The sequence below is a fragment of the Chiloscyllium punctatum genome, chromosome 41, assembly GCF_047496795.1.
Source record: "Chiloscyllium punctatum isolate Juve2018m chromosome 41, sChiPun1.3, whole genome shotgun sequence".
NCBI classification, from domain to species: domain Eukaryota; kingdom Metazoa; phylum Chordata; class Chondrichthyes; order Orectolobiformes; family Hemiscylliidae; genus Chiloscyllium; species Chiloscyllium punctatum.
Genome location: NC_092779.1, coordinates 13,569,551 through 13,589,737, shown reverse-complemented (window position 1 = coordinate 13,589,737; position 20,187 = coordinate 13,569,551). Strand labels below are relative to the sequence as shown.

Here is a 20,187-nt window from a genome sequence, read left to right as displayed (position 1 = left end):
AGACCCTTCCATCCAACTCATTCATGGGGACCAGATATCCTAAATTAATCTCGTCTCCATTGCCAGCACTTGGCCTGTATTCCTCTAAATCCTTCCTATTCATATACCCATTCCAGATGCCTTTGAAATGCTGTAATTGTACCAACTTTCACCACTTTCTCTGGCTGCTCATTCCATACACACACACACAACCATCTGTGTGAAAAAGTTATCCCTTAGTTCCCTTTAAATCTTTCTCCTCTCATCCTAAACCTATGCCCTCTAGCTTTGGACTCCCCCACCCCAGGGACAAGACCTTGGCTGTCCATCACATCTATGCACCCTCATGAGTTTATGAACCTCTATAGGGTCACCCCTCAGCCTCTGACACTCCAGGGAAAACAGAAAAAATTTCATGTGAACTTATGTTTCAATTCATGGGCCCCTATAAATTTTCAATACAGCATCTCCCTACAGCTCAAACACTTCAACACTGGCAATGTCCTCGTAAATCTTTGCTAAACCCTTTCAGGTTTCACAACACCTTTCCAATTCAAGTCTCCCAGCTATAGAATTCAATATTCCAAAAGCAGCCTAACCAATGTCTTGTATAGCCGCAGCATGACCTCTCAATTCCTACCTTTATTGGTCAGTGCATGCAGTGTAAGTGTACCAGGTGCCTTCTTCACTATCCTGTATACCTGCAACTCCATTTTCAAGGAAATATGAACCTACACTCCAAGGTCTTTTTGCTCAGCAACACACCTTAGGACCTTACCATTCAGTGCATAAGTCCTGCTCTGATTTGCCTTTCCCAAAATGAAGCACCTCACATTTATCTAAATTAAACTCCATCTGCCATTCCTCAGCCCATTGGCCCATCTGATCAAGATCCCGTTGTATTTTGAGGTAGCCCTCTTCGCTGTCCACTATACCTCCAATTTTGGTGTCATCTGTAAACTTACTTACTTACTTACTATTACGTTCACGTCCAAATCATTGTGTGCTTATAGACTTCCATTCTTTTTCATTTGTTTTTTAATCCACTAAGAAAATAACATTTAGCCATAAGGCCAATCTGATCTTGCCCTGTCATACCATGCCTGGTTTTGAATTGGGTAAAACGTGTGAATTTTATAATACAGAAAAAGGTACAAATTATTAAAGGTTTGGTCATAAATCCAAACCGTATCCAATTACTCAACCCAACAGTATCGTAATGTTCAAAGGCTGAAAATTGCTATCATCATATGTCGCTTATATATATTTTTGTAATGGCCAAATAAGGTGATAGAGCGCACTCTGCTGGCTCTCTCCAGCTACTGCATTTCAGTGAAATTGCAGTTTCATTACACAACTTCACTGATGCAGTGAAACTGAATCATTTAGAAATAAATGTGCAATAATGTCTAGATTAATATATATTGTCCTAAAAGAATAGCCATTGTGTTTTAGAGTCCACATACATTTGCGATGTTAAAGAAAAATCCCATCTTTAAAATGTTTTAAAAATTCTTCGAATTTGGTCTAACTACGGGCAATTCCATGGAGCACGACGTTGCGTTAGGATAGTGGCTATGATTAGGTTAGATTCCCTAAAGTGTGGAAACAATCCCTTCGGCCCAACAAGTCCACACAGACCCTCCGAAGACCAACCCACCCAGACCCATTCCCCTACATTTACCCCTTCACCTAGCACTACGGGCAATTTAGCATGGCTAATTCACCTGACCTGCAAATTTTTGGATTGTGGGAGAAAACCCACGCAGACACGGGGAGAATGCACAAACTCCAAACAGTCAGTCGCCCGAGGCAGGAATGGAACCCGGGTCTCTGGCGCTGTGAGGCAGCAGTGCTAATAGAGAGAGAGAGAGAAAAACAGTGAGGAAGTGAGGGAAAGAGTAAAAGAAAGAAAAAAGTGAGAAAACAAGGAAGAAAGAACTTGTGGTAGAAAGAACAGAAGATAGGAATGGAGAGAGAAGGGAAAGAAATAAAGAGACAGAGAAAAGAGTAAAAGGACAGAAAGAGAAAATGAGAGAATGAGGGAGAAAGAACACGAGGGAGAGTGAATGGAAGACAGAGAATGGGAGAGGGAAAATTAAAGGAATAAAAAGAGAAAACAAGAGAGGGGAAAAAAGGAATAAGTGATAAAAAAAAGCAAGTGAATGAGACACAGAATGCAAGGAAATGAGAATGAGAGAGAGAGAGAGAAAAAAGGTGAGAGTGAGAAAAGAGAGACTGCAGAAAAGAGGGTGACAAAGAGTAAAAAAAAGTGCGAGACAGAAAGAGGTAGAAAAGAGGGAGAGATATAAAAGAGTGAGAAAACAAGATAGACAGAATGAGAGAAGGAATGAGAGGGAGGAACAGAGAAATTGAAGATGGTTAAGAGAGAGAAGGGGAAAGGAAGGGAAAGGAAGAGAAAGAAAGTGATAGAACAAGGGAGAGGAAGAATGCATGAGAGAGTGGGAGAGGGAGGGAGAGATAACAAAATGAACAAGCAAAATGAAGAAAAAAGTTTGAATTCCTATTGAAATTATTTATTATAATATCTAGAAAGAGTGGAAAAGGCTCAAGTTAAGAAAAATACCAAAGTTTTGGAGTGTTTTTTTTTTAAGCAGAGAAACCAAAGGATGAAGAGAATAATATTTGACTGTTGTATTTATTGTTGCCAGCAGAGGACAGCACTGTACAGATCCATCACCTGACTATAATGTATTTCTCCAGAGAACGATAATACCTAGTAACTGTAATCGTTAATCACAATAGTCGAGCTGGTAATGAGAATGGGACAAATTTGGCCAAAGGCTTGAAACAAGCTCTGAATGAGTGCTGTGCTGATATGAAACACTGGTTTGAATGGGTGGCTCTAACTCAGAATTTTCAGGCTAATTATTGCAATAGAATCACACCTATAGGCACTACACTGCTCAGTAGTGGAACATTGGGGAATTGTAATTCCCCAGAAGCTGTGTATGTAGCCTCACCCCTCCACTTCCACTGAGGACGAAGAATGGGACACAGCATTCAGGACAACTCAGGTCCCGAATGAGGGGTAGCACAAATCCATGGAAGTGGGTGGAACTTGAGGAGCCAGGATGTCCTGTAGCTGCAGTGAGAGAGTTCATCTCACCTGCTCATCCTTGAAATATCCACTGTCTATTGCCTTTCACTATAATGGTTATTGTCCCAATGACTACAGGACAAAAAAACCTTTGACATTACTACTTATTGAGCAATAGTAAAGATTTGTACTCCCTAACAACTATTCATACACTCCCTGTACATTGGAACTTTCAAGGACCGACTTGTGTTACAAAAGGTTTTCAAACCTCCATCAGCCATCCAATTGAATGGCAGAGTAGGCTCAATGGACTGAATGGCCTACTCCTGTTTCTATTTTCTACTGTTTTATGTGAATAGGGGAAAATGATCGATATTGCAGGAGCGCTAAAAGTCCTCCAGAAATGACCAGTTTGCTCCCAATAAGCTAGTTGCCATTGGAAGTGGGGTAACATAAGCTGAGGTGGTAACAATCAATATTTTCAGTCTTTTTAACAAACTCTGGAGAAATATTCTGCCCTGAATGACCTCCTGGCTGCCATACCAGTGATGCACTTAAGATGCACAACCTCATGTTAAAACAAAGACACACGAGGTAGACCCTTTCAGCAAAGGCTCTCATAGATGCTGATCATTATCACACAATCAAATTCAGGGCCCATCATCACATTCTACGAACTCGGGATTAAACTCGTGACCTTCCTTTTCCACTGCTTTCTTGTGCTTACCAGCCTGATATTGCAATTAATGCATTCTGTACCATACAATTCAAGACATTCACTGCTTTCAGACTTTTGAGGTGAACGAATGCTAAAAGTGCATGTTTTACCACGACATATTCAATACCTTAATGCATCCTTAATCGCACAGTGACTTTATAAAATGTGAGTATGTTTGTGGTATAATGGCTGCTACAGCCTTGGAGTATGGGTGGGAAGGTGAGATGGAATTGTTGGCAAGAACGTAGAGTAGCAGCAGGGAACAAAGTGACTGGGCAGCAGCACTACTGATCAAGCTGGTCAGGTCTTAAAGCAGGTGGCAAGGGAACCAACAAGAGGGAAAAACATACTTGACCTCATCATTAATAAGCTGTCAGCTGCAGATGCATCTGTCCATGACAGTATCAGTAAGAATGACCACCACACAGTCCTTGCAGAGATGAAGTCCCACCTTCACATTAAGAATACCCTCCATTGTGTTGTGTGGCACTATCTCAGTGCTAAATGGGACAGACTTCAAATGGATCTAACTAAAGACTGGGCATCAATTGTGGGGCATCAACACCAGCATAATTGTACTCCAACACATTCTGCAACCTCATGACCTGGCATATGCCCGACTCAACCACTACCATCAAGCCAGGGGATCATTTCTGGTTCAATAGCGAGTGCAGGAGGAGCACCAGGCGTACCTAAAAATAAAAGCCGTCAACTATACGTGAAGCTACCAAACAGAACTACTTGAATACCAAATAGCATAAGCATCCAGTGATCCTACAACCAACGGAACAGACCTAAGCGCTGCATTCCTATCAAATCCAGTTGTGAATGGTGGACAATTAAACAATTGACTGGAGGTGGCGACTCCACACATGTTCCCATCTTCAGTGATGGAAGAGCCCAACACATCAGCGCAAAAGATAAGACTGAAGAATTCACCACAATGTTAAGCTACAAGATCCAAGTAGATGATCCATCTCTGCCTCCTCCAATGGCCCTCAGCATGAGATTTACCAGCCTCCAGATAATTCGATTCACTCCATGTGATATTAATAAATGATGAAAGACACTAGATTCTGCAAAGGCTATGGGCCCTGATACCATTTTGGAAACAGTATTGAAGATACATGCTCCAAAACTTGCTAATCACCTCACCAGGCTGTTCCAGTACAGCTACATCTATCCATAATGTCGAAAATTGTCCAGTGTATAAAAAGCAGGACAAATCCAATTACCACCCCCCATCAGTCTGCTCTCAATCATCAGTAAAGGGATGAAAGGTGTCATCAACAGTGCTCTCAAGTAGCACCTGCTCAGTGATGCCCAGTTTGGGTTCTAGCAGGACACTCAGCTCCTGACCTCATTTAGGCCTTGGTTCAAACATGGACAAAAGAGCTGAATGCTAAAAGGGGAGGCGAGAGTGACAGCCCTTGACATCAAGTCCACATTCAACAGAGTGTGGCATCAAGGAGCCCTAACAAAACCGGAAGCAGTGTATCCAGGGTCAAACGCTCTGTTAGTTGGAGTCACACCTGGCGCATAGGAAGATGGCTGTAGTTGTTGGAGGTCAGTCATCTCAGCTCCAGGACATCTTTGCAGGAGTTCCTCAGGGTAGTGCCCTGGCCCCAATCATCTTCAACTGTTTCATCAATGACATTCCCTCCATCATAAGGTCAGAAGTGGGGATGTTGGTCAATGATTGCACAATGTTCAACACCATTCGTGACTCCTCAGATACTGAAGCCGTCTTCGTTCAAAATATCTGGACAATACCCAGTCTTAGTCTGACAAGTGGCGAGTGACATTTGCACAACAGAAATGCCAATGACCATCTCCATCCCCTTGACATTCAATGGTGTTGCCATCACTGAATCACCCACCATCAACATCCTGGGGTTACTACTGACCACTTGACTGGACTTTCTACATAAACACAACGGCTACAAGAACAGGCCTGAGTTTAGGAATACAGTGACACTCACTCACCTGATTACCTGAAGTCTGACCTCCATCTACAAGGCACAGGTCAGGAGTGTGATGAATCCTCCCCACTTGCCTGGATGGGTGCAGCTCCAACAACACTCAAGTAGCTCCACATTATCCAAGACAAAGCAGCCGATTGAATGGCACCACATCCATAAGTATCCACTCCTTCCACCGCCGATGCTCAGTAGCAGCAGCATGTACTACTTATAGGATACACTGCAGAAACTCACCTAAGCTCCCAAAACTACACCCTCCAAACCCATGACCACTTATATCTAGAAGGACAAGGGCAGCAAATACATGGAAACACCTCTAACTACAGGTTCCCTCCAAGCTAATCACCAGCCTGACTTGGAAATAGTCCTTCCTTCAGTCTCGCTGGGTAAAGATCTTGGAATTCCCTCCTTAAGAGCCTGGTGGACCACAGCAGTTCAAAATAACAGCTCATCACCCACTTCTCAAGGGCACCCAGGGATAAGACTTAAATGCTGGTCCAGTCAGCATTGCCCATTTCCTGAGTGAATTAAAACAAAGATTGATACAGATTCGCATTAAGAGAAGTTGTAGTTGGCTGGGTTTAAGGATTTAAATGTTAATTCCATCAAAAATGTATTCAACTGCTCAGTTCCTTTTGTTACTTGTTGTTCATTGGCTGCTTTGCAATGAACTGACATTTGTTAAATGAACAGGATTTAACTTTTCTCACATTTTCTAAGCACCAACAACTTAGAAAGCATAGGAGCACGAGTAGGCCATTCAGCACCTCAACAATGTTCCACCATTCAATGAGATCAGGACAATCTGTGGCCCAACTCCATGTTCCTGCCTTTGACCCATAACCCCTTAAACACCTTTGTTTGAAAACAATTGACCTCAGATTTAAAATTAACTGATCTGACACCAAATTACTGATGGTGAAAGAGTTCCAAAAACTTATCACCCTTTGTGTGTAGAAGTACTTCCTAACATCTCTCCTGAACCATCTGGTCCTAATTCACAGGACACCCCCCCAGTTCTAGAATTCCCAACCAGTGAAAATGGTTTCTTAATTTACCCCATCATTTCCTGTTAATGTCTTGAATACTTCAATCAAATCACTTACAACATTAGATAAACGTACAACCTTCACAATTTAAAAACTATTCAAATATTAGTAAGATTTTGACCAGATGGGCCAATGGGCTGAGAAGTGGCAGATGGAGTTTAATTCAGATAAATGTGAGGTGCTGCATTTTGGGAAAACAAATCTTAGCAGGACTTATACACTTAATGGTAAGGTCCTAGGGAGTGTTGCTGAACGAAGAGATCTTCATAGCTCCTTGAAAGTGGAGTCGCAGATAGATAGGATAGTGAAGGCGGCGTTTGGTATGCTTTCCTTTATTGGTCAAAGTGTTGAGTACAGGAGTTGGGAGGTCATGTTGCGGCTGTACAGGACATTGGTTAGGTCACTGTTGGAATATTGCATGCAATTCTGGTCTCCTTCCTATCGGAAAGATGTTGTGAAACTTGAAAGGGTTCAGAAAAGATTTACAAGGATGTTGCCAGGGTTAGAGGATTTGAGCTACAGGGAGAGGCTGAACAGGCTGGAGCTGTTTTCCCTGGAGCTTTGGAGGCTGAGGGTGACCTCATAGAGGTTTACAAAATTATGAGGGGCATGGACAGAGTAAATAGGTAAAGACTTTTCCCTGGGGTCAGGGAGTCCAGAAATGGAGGGCATAGATTTAGGGTGAGAGGGGAAAGATATAAAAGAGACCTACAGGTCAACGTTTTCACACAGAGAGTGATACATGTATGGAATGAGCTGCCAGAGGAAGTGGCGGAGGCTGGTACAATTGCAACATTTAAGAGGCAGTTGGATGGATATATGAATAGGAAGGGCTTGGAGGGATATGGGCTGGGTGCTGGCAAGTGAGACTAGATTGGGTTGGGATATTTGGTCGGCATGGACAGGTTGGACTGAAGGGTCTGTTTCCATGCTGTACATCTCTATGACTATGTACAGTATCTAAATTACTGATAAGGATAAAACATTGCCAGCTGTCAGCAGAATCTTCAAACCGCTTTACAGCCTTTAAACATGTTTTGTAAATATTCTTTACCGCATGGATGTTAGAAAGTGGGCTGCAATATGTTAGATATTTTTATTGTTAAAAATAAAAATGAAAACTTCCAATGCTGGACTGAAGTAAAAGCAGGAAGACCGAAAACCAGGACAGTCTGACAGCAACTAAGTGAGAAAAACTGGTTAAGAATCAGGATAAGAATTTTCCAGAATACAGAATGAGTGGCACTTATGAAAGTGAGAGATGTTGGTTATAGCCTTCTCCTCCTGCCATCTAACGACATGCTAATTAGGAGAAGGCAGCCATTCAGCCCCCATCATCAGATCCACGACTGATCTGATTTTGGTCTCAATTCCACATTGCCACCTACCTGTGGTGATTTTGGACTCCTTCCTTGATCAAGGATCTACCTACCTCGGCCATCTGAGTATTCAATGACCCAGGCTCCATTGCGCTGGGAAGAGTTCCACAAATTGTCAAATCTCAGAAATAATTTCTCCTCTTCTCTTAGCAAGGTGGCAGTGTTCTAGTGATAACGTCACTAGACTAGGTGTCCAGAATGCCAGGATAATGGTGTCCCCTCGTTCCATTCTCTGCTGCGAGGAGAAACTCACTTTCAGCAGCCGCCCTGTCAAGGTCCCTTCAGGATTTGATGAGTTTCAAAAAGATCAGTAAAAGTTATTTGCAAACTATAGCTTCAATTCAGGCACTACATGCCTTTTGCTCATTTCGGCAGAATCTGCTTACACCCTGTCCCGTTTCCCTCTAGGATGTTGATATTTGAAAAGGTTATGATCCACAAGCTGCCTACTATTTCCAATTTGCCCTCGAGGTTACCCGGATTGTGAAGAAAGTGGGTCACAAAGTGCAGGTAGCATAAAGCTTTTTTAACATGGGACACGACCAGGAAAGCAGTGACTGCTTGTGGCCTCACCTGATCTCCACTCAGGCAGACTGACCATCAACTTCCAAAGGTGAACTTGTGCTTGTTACTCTGAGAGACCAAGTAGCTCAGAATTGCAACTGAACCTTCAGTGATTGCAAAACAAATATTGGATGCATGGACTACTACTGTAGCATAGGTTGCACATGCCACAGCCTTTCATTAGACCAAATTACTTATGGGGTGTGAGGTTCCAGCTCTAACATGTTCCTTATCAGATTTTGGATATTTCTAATCAACCCATTCAGAGATGGTATTACACCCTCTGAAAAGGCATGACCTGAACCCAGGCCTCTTGGCTCAGAGGTAGGGACACTACCATAAACCTCAAGGGCCCTCCTTTTTTAGATTTTATCATGACCCCCTGACAAGAGAGTGTAGACTAAATGAAGGATTTCTTTTTTAAAACATACATGACAGTCAAGGACATTTTTTTTTAAAAAGACACAGTTTTTAAGTAGTTTACACTGATTTATTCCAACTCCTCTGGAGATGAATTCTTACTGTTGAAACTGTCTCATACATTAGATCCCAATCGTAAAGTGTTATTGTGTCCCTATACATGCACGGCCTGATTGGTGGAGAAACTCCCCTTGATTGTACGCTTACAATTGGCATCTTCCTTCAACAGACTGACTAATGGACCAGTAGTGACCTACAATATAGGGAACCGCATCAGGCAGGCTATATTATCCAATACATTCAAAATCACTCCTGATCCCCCTCTTCAAATGAACAGAAATTCAATTGCCGAGGACCAGCATTCACAACATGGTGTAAAACTGGAAACAAAATCTCAATATTCATTTTTTTTTAAAATTTGCACAGTAAGAAATCAGAAGGAGGCAGTTAAAACACATGCAGTAATTGTCTTATTTGTTTCCAAAATATATAGAATAAATGCATGAGACCATGGTGGGTTACCTTAGAGAAAATAAACTCAAGATTCAAAGGGGCCTGACAGCTGTTGGTTGTGAACTGTTTGACACCAACATATATTTACAACTAACAGTGCAATTGGGAATTTTGTATTTAAGTTCCCTTTCCCCTCACATCGTGCATTAATTCAAGTGATTTATAAAAGTCACAAACACTGGATTCTGTAATAATTACTAGAGCTAATCTTACTCCATTGCACACACCTAGAGACTACAGTTATCCTTCAACAAGGGGTTCAGTACATGAATAAATGTGGCTGTCAAAACAACATTTTAAGTTAATAGCAAAAACACACACTTTAAAAATGATGCTTCATACAATGAAACAAGTTATTTTTCTTTAAAATACAGTGCATTAGTTAAAACAATGTCCTCTGCATGTCCATAACAGGTACACAGTGATGACACTGAAATGGACCGCATAGTAAGTACAAAGCAGCTCCAAGTGTCTGATTGTACTGTGTAGTCAAATCATCATTAAACAGTGCAAAATTCAATCTACCTGCATTCATTAAAAAGTTAATCTTAGAACATCCACTTCAATGTGAGTGCATGTTTTAAATCACAGAAGAGTACTTCCTTAATATATATATATATACATATGTATAGCTAAGTCCTTAAATTAGTTGCGTACAATGAATTTCAGACTGTAAATCTATATACATAATTTTACAAAGTTTGTTTTATTCCTATCAGGCACTAAGTCAATGTATCAAACACAAAGTCAGTTCATCGGTAGTCAACCAACACTGTGCTTAACCCTTATTGTAGATTAGTCTGTTTGGGTATTTTGGCTCCCATAAGGATTCCTGAACTCATTGGAGCAGGTCCTTTCATTTGCATGCTGGCCCCCACCATAGTGGGGAAACTGCGATTCCGTCGGATGCCGGTGTTCAGCTGAATCCCTCCAATAGCACCAGTGACCACTTGGGTGCAGCCTAACGCGAGGCTCTCACCCATCAGACTGCCCTGGGCAAAGGCGTTCACTGACCCTGGGGCCCTGTTAAGAAAAGGTCCTTTGTTGTCCATCACTGAAGACTCCTGCATGGGTGTAACACTTGGCTGGACTACTTTGGCAATGCCAAGCCTCTTCACTTTGTCAACCAGGTTGATTTTGGAGATACTCACATCTGTCTGGCTTTCACTGTGCCTCACTGGTTTGTCCCCTCTCATTTCCTTTAACATGGAACTGGCTGGCTTGGAGGCCAGGAAATTATCATAGTGACTGCAAGTGCCCTTACATTCAAATGGAGATGGAGATGGGCACATGGAATACAATGGTGAGTTGGGTGGGGTAGACGGTACAAAGGTTGGTTTGGGAATATGGAAGTTTGCAGTGTTGTTGAGGCCCATCCTGTCCCAGCTGTACGGATTGTACACAGCTGCTGAAATCCCTCGCTCCTTCAGTAACTTAACCAGGCCCAGAGAGATGCTCATTGTGGTAGTACCTTCACGGAGGTTAGTGAAGGATTCAGCCAAGCTCAAGCGCCGAGGTGTACACGGAGTACCAACTGGAGTTGATTTTATATTATTCAAGATCCCACAAACTGGAGCAGGCGCAGAGTGAACACTAAGAGTGGGGAGAGAAAACAGGAAACAAAAACACTTAGCAAGTCCATTGCACCCATTGTTATACATACATGAAACTCATTTTTGAAATAATGGCTCCCTAAGTAACAAGAGGCATTCTACTTTTTTAAATTACAGTGAGGAGGAGGAGGAGGAGGAACATTACTGCTTGCAAGTTTCCCTCCAAGTCACACATCATCCCGCCTTGGAACTATATCCCCATTCTTTCACTGTCATGGATCAAAACCCTAGATCTCCCTCCCTAGTAGCATTGAGTGTTTCAACACAATAAGGACTGTGGTGGTTTGAGAAGGTAGCTCACCACCAGCGTCTCGGGGGAACTTGGTATAGGCAATAAATGCTGGCCCCAGCAAAGCCAACAGTCTCAATTAACTTTTTAAACAAAAAAACAGAATAGTTTAAAAAGCTCACTAATGCGAATAGACATAACCCCAGAGAAACAGACACAGAATATACTGAAATCACAGAAATATTGTGACTGAACAGTACATGTAAAATACTCATGCTTCAATGAAGGCTGAAAAGCCCAAAGCATCTATATTTATGATTGTATTTAACACAGAAAAGCATGACATCAATTTGCATTAAAAAAAACAGCTGACACAGTGAGTTAAAATCTCGAGCAGAGGCAAGCAGAGTTACAATAGAAAAGAGATAGAAAAAGAGTAACAAAAAGAGAGAAAATTCTCAAGTATTCCTCATATTGGTGATCAATGATTAATTGTTGTTAAGAATTCTTAATTCCTTAGCTTGTTAGTAAAGTGATGTGAGCCTTCATGATAGGAGGCTATGAAAAGGTCAAAGGAAATGAGCACACTAGCTCCCTGGAGACACTCAAAAGAAAACTTATTTCCCTCATTATGTTCTGACAATTAATTGCTAATTCAGAATGGCGACAACCTGGAGAAAATCAAGTACCCTCCCTGCACAAATGATTTGTAAAAAAAAAAATCACACAAGGAGTTTTCACCCTCATTAAGGGACAATCTCACACACAATATGGAAGGTGAGCCAGAAAGCTGAGATGTAGCTGCACAAGATATCAAGGAGCCGGTGTTGGACTGGGTTGGATAAAGTTAAAAATCACAACACCAGGTTTAGTCCAACAGGTTTCTTTAGAAGTACTAGCTTTCAGAGCGCAGCCCCTCCATCTGATGAAGGAGCAGTGCTCCGAAAGCTAGTACTTGCAAATAAACCTGTTGGACTAAACCTGGTGTTGTGCAATTTTTGACTATGTTGAATAAGGAATAGTCTAGATGGGCCAAATGGAATGATCTACCCCTGCTCCTATTTTTGGCATTGTTGTATTACTGGCTTTTGGACAGAGAGATGGGCTGCCTTCTCTCTCAAACAATGTGCCCACATTTCCAAAGTCAATGACTTTCCCTATGACACATAATCACACACAAACACGTCAATGCATACCCAATCAAAAAACTTGGCATTGTCACCAAGACAATGTTAAAACGAGTAGGAGATTTGATCTAGGAACTCTTGCCTATTCAGAATTGAACTGAGATTTCCCAAATTTCTTGTACTTATCAAAGTTCACCCGGAGTTCCGTTTAAAAGAAGAAAAGTCACTACGTGGGAAAAGGGAGCATTCACTCCATTGTCTTCAGCACGTTTCACCATTCGGAGAGATTATGGGTGGTATCTCCTTAACTATTACAGCTCCACATCTTTAACACATTTGCCTAACAAAGATCAAAGATTATGTTGCTTCATCTTGGACTCATCCACCGACAGAAAATGTTTCCCTCTCTTTGCCTCAATTATCCCTATCAAAATGCGAAAAAAAAATCCAATCAGATCAACCCTTAAATCTTCCAAATTACAAGTAGTTACATGATTGGGTTATACAATTTCACCTTGATGGAACCCTGGAAACAACCAGGTGTCGTTTGCATTTCCCTTCTACAGCCATCTAGAACCCCACATTAATCAACTTTCTAAATGTTCAGTAAACCACCCCCCCCCACAAAAGTATATTCCTGATCAAAAACGCACTGCATTTTCTGGCAAGCGGTCTCCACCCAGACTCTGGGAAACTGCCTAACGGTCATAAGACACTTTCTCCCAACGCTAGCTACAGACCATCTGATGTGTCATTGAATGCTGACCCAATGCAAAAGAATCCCGCTCCCCCCAATGGTTCTGCACATTCTCTTCAAATCATCACCCAACTTCACTTCTGAAAGCCAACATCGAATGTGCCTCACCACACTCTCAGGCACTGCATTCTATTCTGTCTATGACTGATGAGTGCTTGGAGTAACAGGAACATAGTAGCTTAGTTAATTGCCCATTTGCTAGCTATTTATTAAGAACAACATTATTCTTTTATCAAATTTATTTTGAATTTATTTACAAAACCTGGTGAAAGTCTCTCATTCTAGGTAACAATAATAAGAAACAAGCTGATGATTTTGGTGTTGGCACAAGGCATTTATACTTTTGGCTCACAGGGTAGTGGAACTTGATTTCCAGCACACTTTCCCTCCATCAAGGTCATTGTAACCAAATAACCACAACACACTTAATCACACATGTTTAAAAGCCCTGTGACTATTTTGACACTTGTGCAATCTTTGGAACAATAACTGGACCTGGTTTAACCAACATGAGATAAGGTACATTTGCGCAAATTAAACAAACTGGCAGAAGTGAGTATACACAAATATTTCTGTAGATGCATATACTGCCACATCCTACATAACATGGCCCATGTACAAACCGATCAGCCTATTTTCCCGTTAAAAAGATAATGCGTTTCTAGGTGTCAAAACATCCCCATCACTCATTGCTTCTAAAAACAAATAAGTCAATGTTGTATTATTTAACAAATCAAAAGGAGCTGGAGTGAGATTAAGATCAGTACAACTTGAGATGATCAAGTGTGGCATTGGTGCTGTGTTGCCTGAGCTCAGATCGGACTATTCGCTGAAGCACAAAAGACTAGCAAAATTTGAAGAGGAGTTGGGACTGGCAAATATTCTGGGATTCTGCAACATCAGCACCCCATTGTAGAGATAGGGAATACTTACAGAGTTTTCCCTCAACAGAGTAAACAGTTCAGACAGAATCCACAAGAGTAAATAGGTGCCTGATCTGTGCAAGAAATCAAAACTTCCAATTCTTGTGGCATGCTTTCTTAGGTTTCCACCTTAATTAATGCGAAATAGCAAATAAACAATACCATACCACCAATAATTGGAAATCAAAACAGACCACATTCATCAACAGGGAACACTCCTTGATAACTAGTCACTTGAGACTGCTAAAACAGGACACTTCAAACACTGCCAATTTACTCACTTATCACCAAATCTTTCTCTATGCTTTCTTACAACTTGCACTTTTCAAATATTGCCCCTATGTACCAACTACATAATGGAGCTATGTTGAATGGCAAGCAACTGTTAGCTTGATATCCTAGCACTAGACAAAACAAGGTTAGGGATAGTACAGCAACAGCTACTTGGTTAGAATTATTAAGTTTTCCACATGCCTCACTTCCACCTCTATTGGGCCAGCTTGGATATCACTGGCAGTGCATCTCACCCTCGTGGGTCAACCTTTGCCCTATATTTCCCTTCAAATACGGTGATATACTGCAATTTCATCATCCTCATCAGACCTGCGGAAGATCATTAGCTGTTAGAGAGTTGTTCAGTGTCATTTTATGCCGATATTGTTAGCATTTGCATTGTCCTGCACTTATAGCTTTCCAACTCATTCAGTTGTAGAATCATATAACGGAAGGTGACCGGTTCTCTTTCAGTTACTTGACCAAACAATTTTTGCACCCAAATTTAGGTTGGTCCATATCTTCAAACTCATAAATCATCACACAAATTAGGTCTATTAGTGCCATATTTGTTCAACTCCAGGGCATGCCTCCAAGGGTTTGCTGATGTTAAAATACACACATTTTAAAAACCAGATATACACCACTGACAAAACTTAGAGGAAGATTCCACATTTAACAGCCTCATTTCTAGGGAAAAGAGTAAAATCTGAGATTAAAACTTGGTTTCCCAAATTAATATTAAAGTCAAGAACATGATGGGTTTAATTAGTCTGTGCCTGGTTTAAATAATGCAAATCTACTAATTTATTCCAGCATCTTTATCTATAAGTCCCTTCAAATTACATTACTTTATAACAGTGATCCTGTAAATAAATGCACAGCAAGTTAGTTTGTAAGCATGACAAGTGTAAAACCATAAGACATAAGAGCAGAAACTAGACCATTCAGCCCATCAAGTCTGCTCCACCATTCAATCATGGCTGATAAGTTTCTCAACCCCATTCTCCCACTTTCTTCTTGTAACCCTTGATCCTCAAGAACCTATTTATCTCAGCCTTAAATATACTCAATGACCTGGCCCCTACACCCTTCTGTGGAAATAAATTCCATACATTCACCAGTCTCTGGCTAAAGAAGTTTCTCCTCATCTCTGTTCTAGTAGGTCTTCCTTTTAATCCTTGGGTCCTAGTCCTTCAAACAATGGAAACATCTTCCCAACATCTTCTCTGTAATGGAAATATCTTCTCTGTTCAGACCATTCAGTATTCTATATTTTAGTTAGATCCTCCCACCTCACCTCATCCCTGTAAACTCCATCGAGTATAGACCCAGAGCCCTCAAACATTTCTCATATGTTAAGCTTTTCATTCCTGGGACCATTCTCATAAACCTCCTTTGAACACACTCCAGGGCCAGTACATCCTTCCTGAGATAATGGGACACAGACCTGTGCACAATTAAGTAGGAAGATATGTTGCAAAGATGACCGAATGAAGATGCAGACTGAAATAACTCAGCATTGGTAGCAAGAAAACACAGAAAATGTTAACTCTATTTTCTCTCCCAACAAATGCTGCCAGCATGTGGAATTTCTTCAGCAATTTCGGTCTTTGTGTGTTTCAGATCGTCAGCATCCAGAGTTCTGAGTTTTATTTTGTTGCAGCTGGCTTAAGTGAATCATCAAAATCTGGCAGATGTGAACATAAATGGGAGTCGTTCACTTTGCAGGAAAAATAATAAAAGCAGAATATTTTTTTAACATGGAACCACTGTGGAACTCTGAAGTGCAGAGAGATTTAGGTGTTCATGCACGTCAGACACAAAACATTATGCAACAAATGGAAAGGTAGCTATTGAAGTGCTGCTCTTTATTATGAGAAATATAACAAAAGTCAGGGTGTTGTTTGTCAGTTATTTTGGGAAAGATGTAAATGCATTGGAGCTGGTCAAGAGGAAGTTTATGGCACTGATACCTGGAACGAGTGAGCTGGCTTATGGACAAGGTTGGACAGGCTGGACTTGTTTTCATTAAAGCTTAGAAGAGTAAGTGTTTACTCAATTGAATTTTATACGATCCTAAAGGGTCTCGATAAGATACATGGAAAGGGTGTTTCCTCGTGTGGAGGAGTTCAGCATTAGGAGGCATGGTTTTAAAATTAGGAACCCCCTTTTAGGATGCGGGCGATGTCCTTTTTCTCGGAGGGCTGAGCAACTTTGGAACTCGGTCTCAAAAGGCAATTAGATTAGATTCCCTGCAGCGTGGAAACAGGCCCTTCGGCCCAACAAGTCCACACCGACCCTCCGAAGAGTAACCCACCCAGATGCATTTCTCTCTGACTAATGCAGCTACCACTACGGGCAATTTAGCATGGCCAATTCACCTGGCCTGCACATCTTTGGACCGTGGGAGGAAACCGGAGCACCCAGAGGAAACCCATGCAGACACGGGGAGAACGTGCAAACTCCACACAGACAGTCACCTAAGGTTGGAATTGAACCTGGGGCCCTGGTGCAGTGAGGCAGCAGTGCTAACCACTGAGACACTGTGCAGCCCCAATGGAACCAATGAAGTTGGATATTTTAAGGCAGATGCAGAGGCAGAGTGATCCTGGTCAGGCAAGAGAATGAAAGATTATCAGGGATCGATGGTGAGAGAAACTTGGAACACAGGCAGATAAGTCATGAACTTGCTGAATGGCAAAACAGACTCGAAGGGGTAAACAACCTATTTTTGCTCATAATTTGTATGTATGCTCATATGAATAGGCTTTGCATTGTAACAATATCTGATGGATACAGCCATTAACAAACTTGTTTAGGACTGACTAGTCTATATGAATTGAAAAATCTATTTATTTTAACAAGGAAGATTAGTCAATGATTTCAAAATTATCTACAATTAAGGTAGTTTAAAGTGAGACATCTGCAGTAAATTAATCATAATTCAAAGGATCTTTCCCAACCCCAGTCCTACCCTATTACAGTCAGTTTTCTGTCCAGTTCTAAATTTAACATACCTGCACAGGAGGCAAGACTTTACAATATAGATTATACACATCTGAAAGTTCCCGACAAAAGCAGCAATAAATAATTTAATTCCTTACGCCCAAAAAAAGTGCTGGAGAAACTGAGCAGGTCTCGCTGCATCAGTGGAGAGCATCAGAGCCCGGTATAAACCTTACTCAGAACAGTAATTCCTCATGCACTTAAGTTTCCTTAAGGTTTTTTAAAAAAACAAAACAAGTTAAAATTGGTTTGTCGGCACACAAACGTGAAGAAGGCCCTGCACTTACCTTGAAGTGACTTGTGCGAGTTCATCAGAGGGGTGAAGAATGCGGCAAGTTGTGAAGGTAAAGGTGGAGCTGGTGTGTGACATACATTTACCAGGATAGTAGACTGAAGTAAGAGATCGAGAGGTTGGGGTTGCGGTTGGGAAGGAAAGGAAAACAGCAGAAAACACAGACATCAGCAGCTATTGCAGCAATCATTTAAAGCTAATAATCAAATTTTTGACAAAGTCAACCCCAGACTATGTAACCCTTTCCAGACCAGCCATCCATCTTTCTCCAAAATTAGATACAATTCTCAGATTTTGTATTGTCTTATTGTTTTAAAATTTATTTTTTCCACAGGAGTTCAGGTCTGCCTGGACTGGGAAGGGTAGAAGGCATTCATTTTTAAACCTCATTATAGCATTATTTCAACATCCCAAATCAACACACTGATAATGCTCAGCAAGATCAATGACTCTGCTTGGAACATGCTGAAGCTGAAAGAATTACACATATGAAACACTCAGCCATGAATGCATCAGCTTACTCAGGAACCGATGAACTCAGGTAAGTTGATTCCAGAACGACTTTGAGGAACTAGCACATAAGAGTTGGTAATTATAAAGAATATAAATCCTTCCATACAACGTTAATACAGAAAGTAGTTAGACAGGTGATTGGGGTTAATAAACTGATTAATTGGCTGGGTGCATATGCAGGGGGGGGCAATTGGCAGTGTTCCTATCCCTGAACCAGGAGGCCTACCTTCAAGCACCACCTGCTCCAAAGGTGTGTAATAACATCTCTGAACAGGTTAATTAGAAAAATAGGTTGGACAGAGGAAACAAGGGCTCTTGTGGCACATTAGTGGTGTCCATACCCCTGGGCTAGGTTGCCTGGGTTCAAGCCCCACCTGAAGTGTGTAATAAAATCTGGGACAAAAAATATAATGTGGGTTGAAGGCTCTCTTGCAGCACAGTGGTAGTGTCCCTATTTCTGGGTCAAGGTTCAAGTCCCACTTTCTCCAGTGGTTTGTCATAACTTCTCTGAAGAAGTCAATTAGAAAATATCATTGACTGGGTAGATATAAAAGGGGAACAAATGCGATTGGGGTGAAGGGGGTACAAGTGAAGTGTGGAGTGACCTGCTAGACGGACTAGTTAATAAACTCTCACAAAGAAACATGTCTTGTTTTGTCTGACTGACTGGCTTGAATCCATTTGGATCCACAGTGAGGATTGTGTTGTGCCATAAATATATGAAATATTGAGATCAAAACTACATTTTCTGTTTAAATAATAGTTAACGTTACAGCAATAGCTTGGTTTTCTTCAAATCTACATGATCGAATCTACTTGCAGCTTAAATGGCAAAGTTCACTTTCTTAAAAGACTTCATAATTTTCAGAAACAGGAAGAATAAGACTAACATACATGAGAAAAGCCAAGGGAAATTATTTCTTGTTTTAGAAAAAACACTGTCATTTAGCTTTCTAGTGCACTTCTAGATGCAGATCTACTTTATTGATTTGTCCAAATGTGTATGCCCCTTTTTCCATGACTGCAATCTTGCGTCCAAGAGTTTTTAAGGGTGCATTTTACAGGGAATATTCTAATCATTTCATTCATCAGCCTCAGTCTTGGCTTTAGAAAAATTTTTAACATGTAAGAGAACATAATTAAATGAACATACCTTAAAAAACATTTCAGGTGGGTAGTGAACTTAAATAATAATGAATCATTAATTAAAGAAAATATCTATTCAATTAATCCATGCAAATCAGCAAGTAATTTTTTTAAAACTCCAGAGAAACTTGAGGAAGTTAGAAGATGGAACAAAACTCCATTCTTAAACTAGCAAAGTTGGGTTTATATTAAGTACCTTATTACCTGGAAGGGTAGAATGTCACCAGTTTCTAGATTACAAACTGGTTAACTTGTTGCATTTGTACTCTACATCAGTTACAATACATTTCTTTGAATCACCTTCCCCTCCATAAACTGATTTTCTGAAAATAATTAGCGATGCAAATGAACCATCAAATGGAAGAAAGCGTCAAGACATCAGTTTTCCTTCACCCCTTAACCTGGCTCTCCTCCTTCCTGGAAGCAATGACTAATGTTGGGACATGATTACAAAGCTGCTGGCCAATAAGTATACCCTTATTGAGAACAGCACAACAACTTTAACTGGTGTATGGTTGAGCCACTCAGACCAGGAATATCCCATCTACCCTTAAGTAGCAGTATTAGATTAAATAATACATTTAGCTTGTGTGTGTGTGTGTGTGTGTGTGTGTGTGTGTGTGTGTGTGTGTGTGTGTGT

At 41.0% G+C, this 20,187-nt stretch overlaps 1 protein-coding gene across 6 annotated transcripts in view; it reads right to left on the bottom strand.

Moving 5' to 3' along the window:
• Window positions 1-9,206: 9,206 nt before the first annotated feature.
• The window catches only part of trak1a (trafficking protein, kinesin binding 1a), a 205,857-nt gene continuing 194,876 nt past the window's right edge, over window positions 9,207-20,187 (bottom strand). For all 6 annotated transcript variants that reach the window (XM_072560400.1, XM_072560401.1, XM_072560404.1 and 3 more), the window contains 2 exons: window positions 17,884-17,986; window positions 9,207-11,258 (listed from right to left, as the gene is read on the bottom strand). In XM_072560400.1, the coding sequence (XP_072416501.1) occupies window positions 10,451-11,258; window positions 17,884-17,986 (911 nt within the window). In that variant the 3' untranslated portion in view covers window positions 9,207-10,450. The remainder of the gene's footprint in view (window positions 11,259-17,883; window positions 17,987-20,187) is intronic.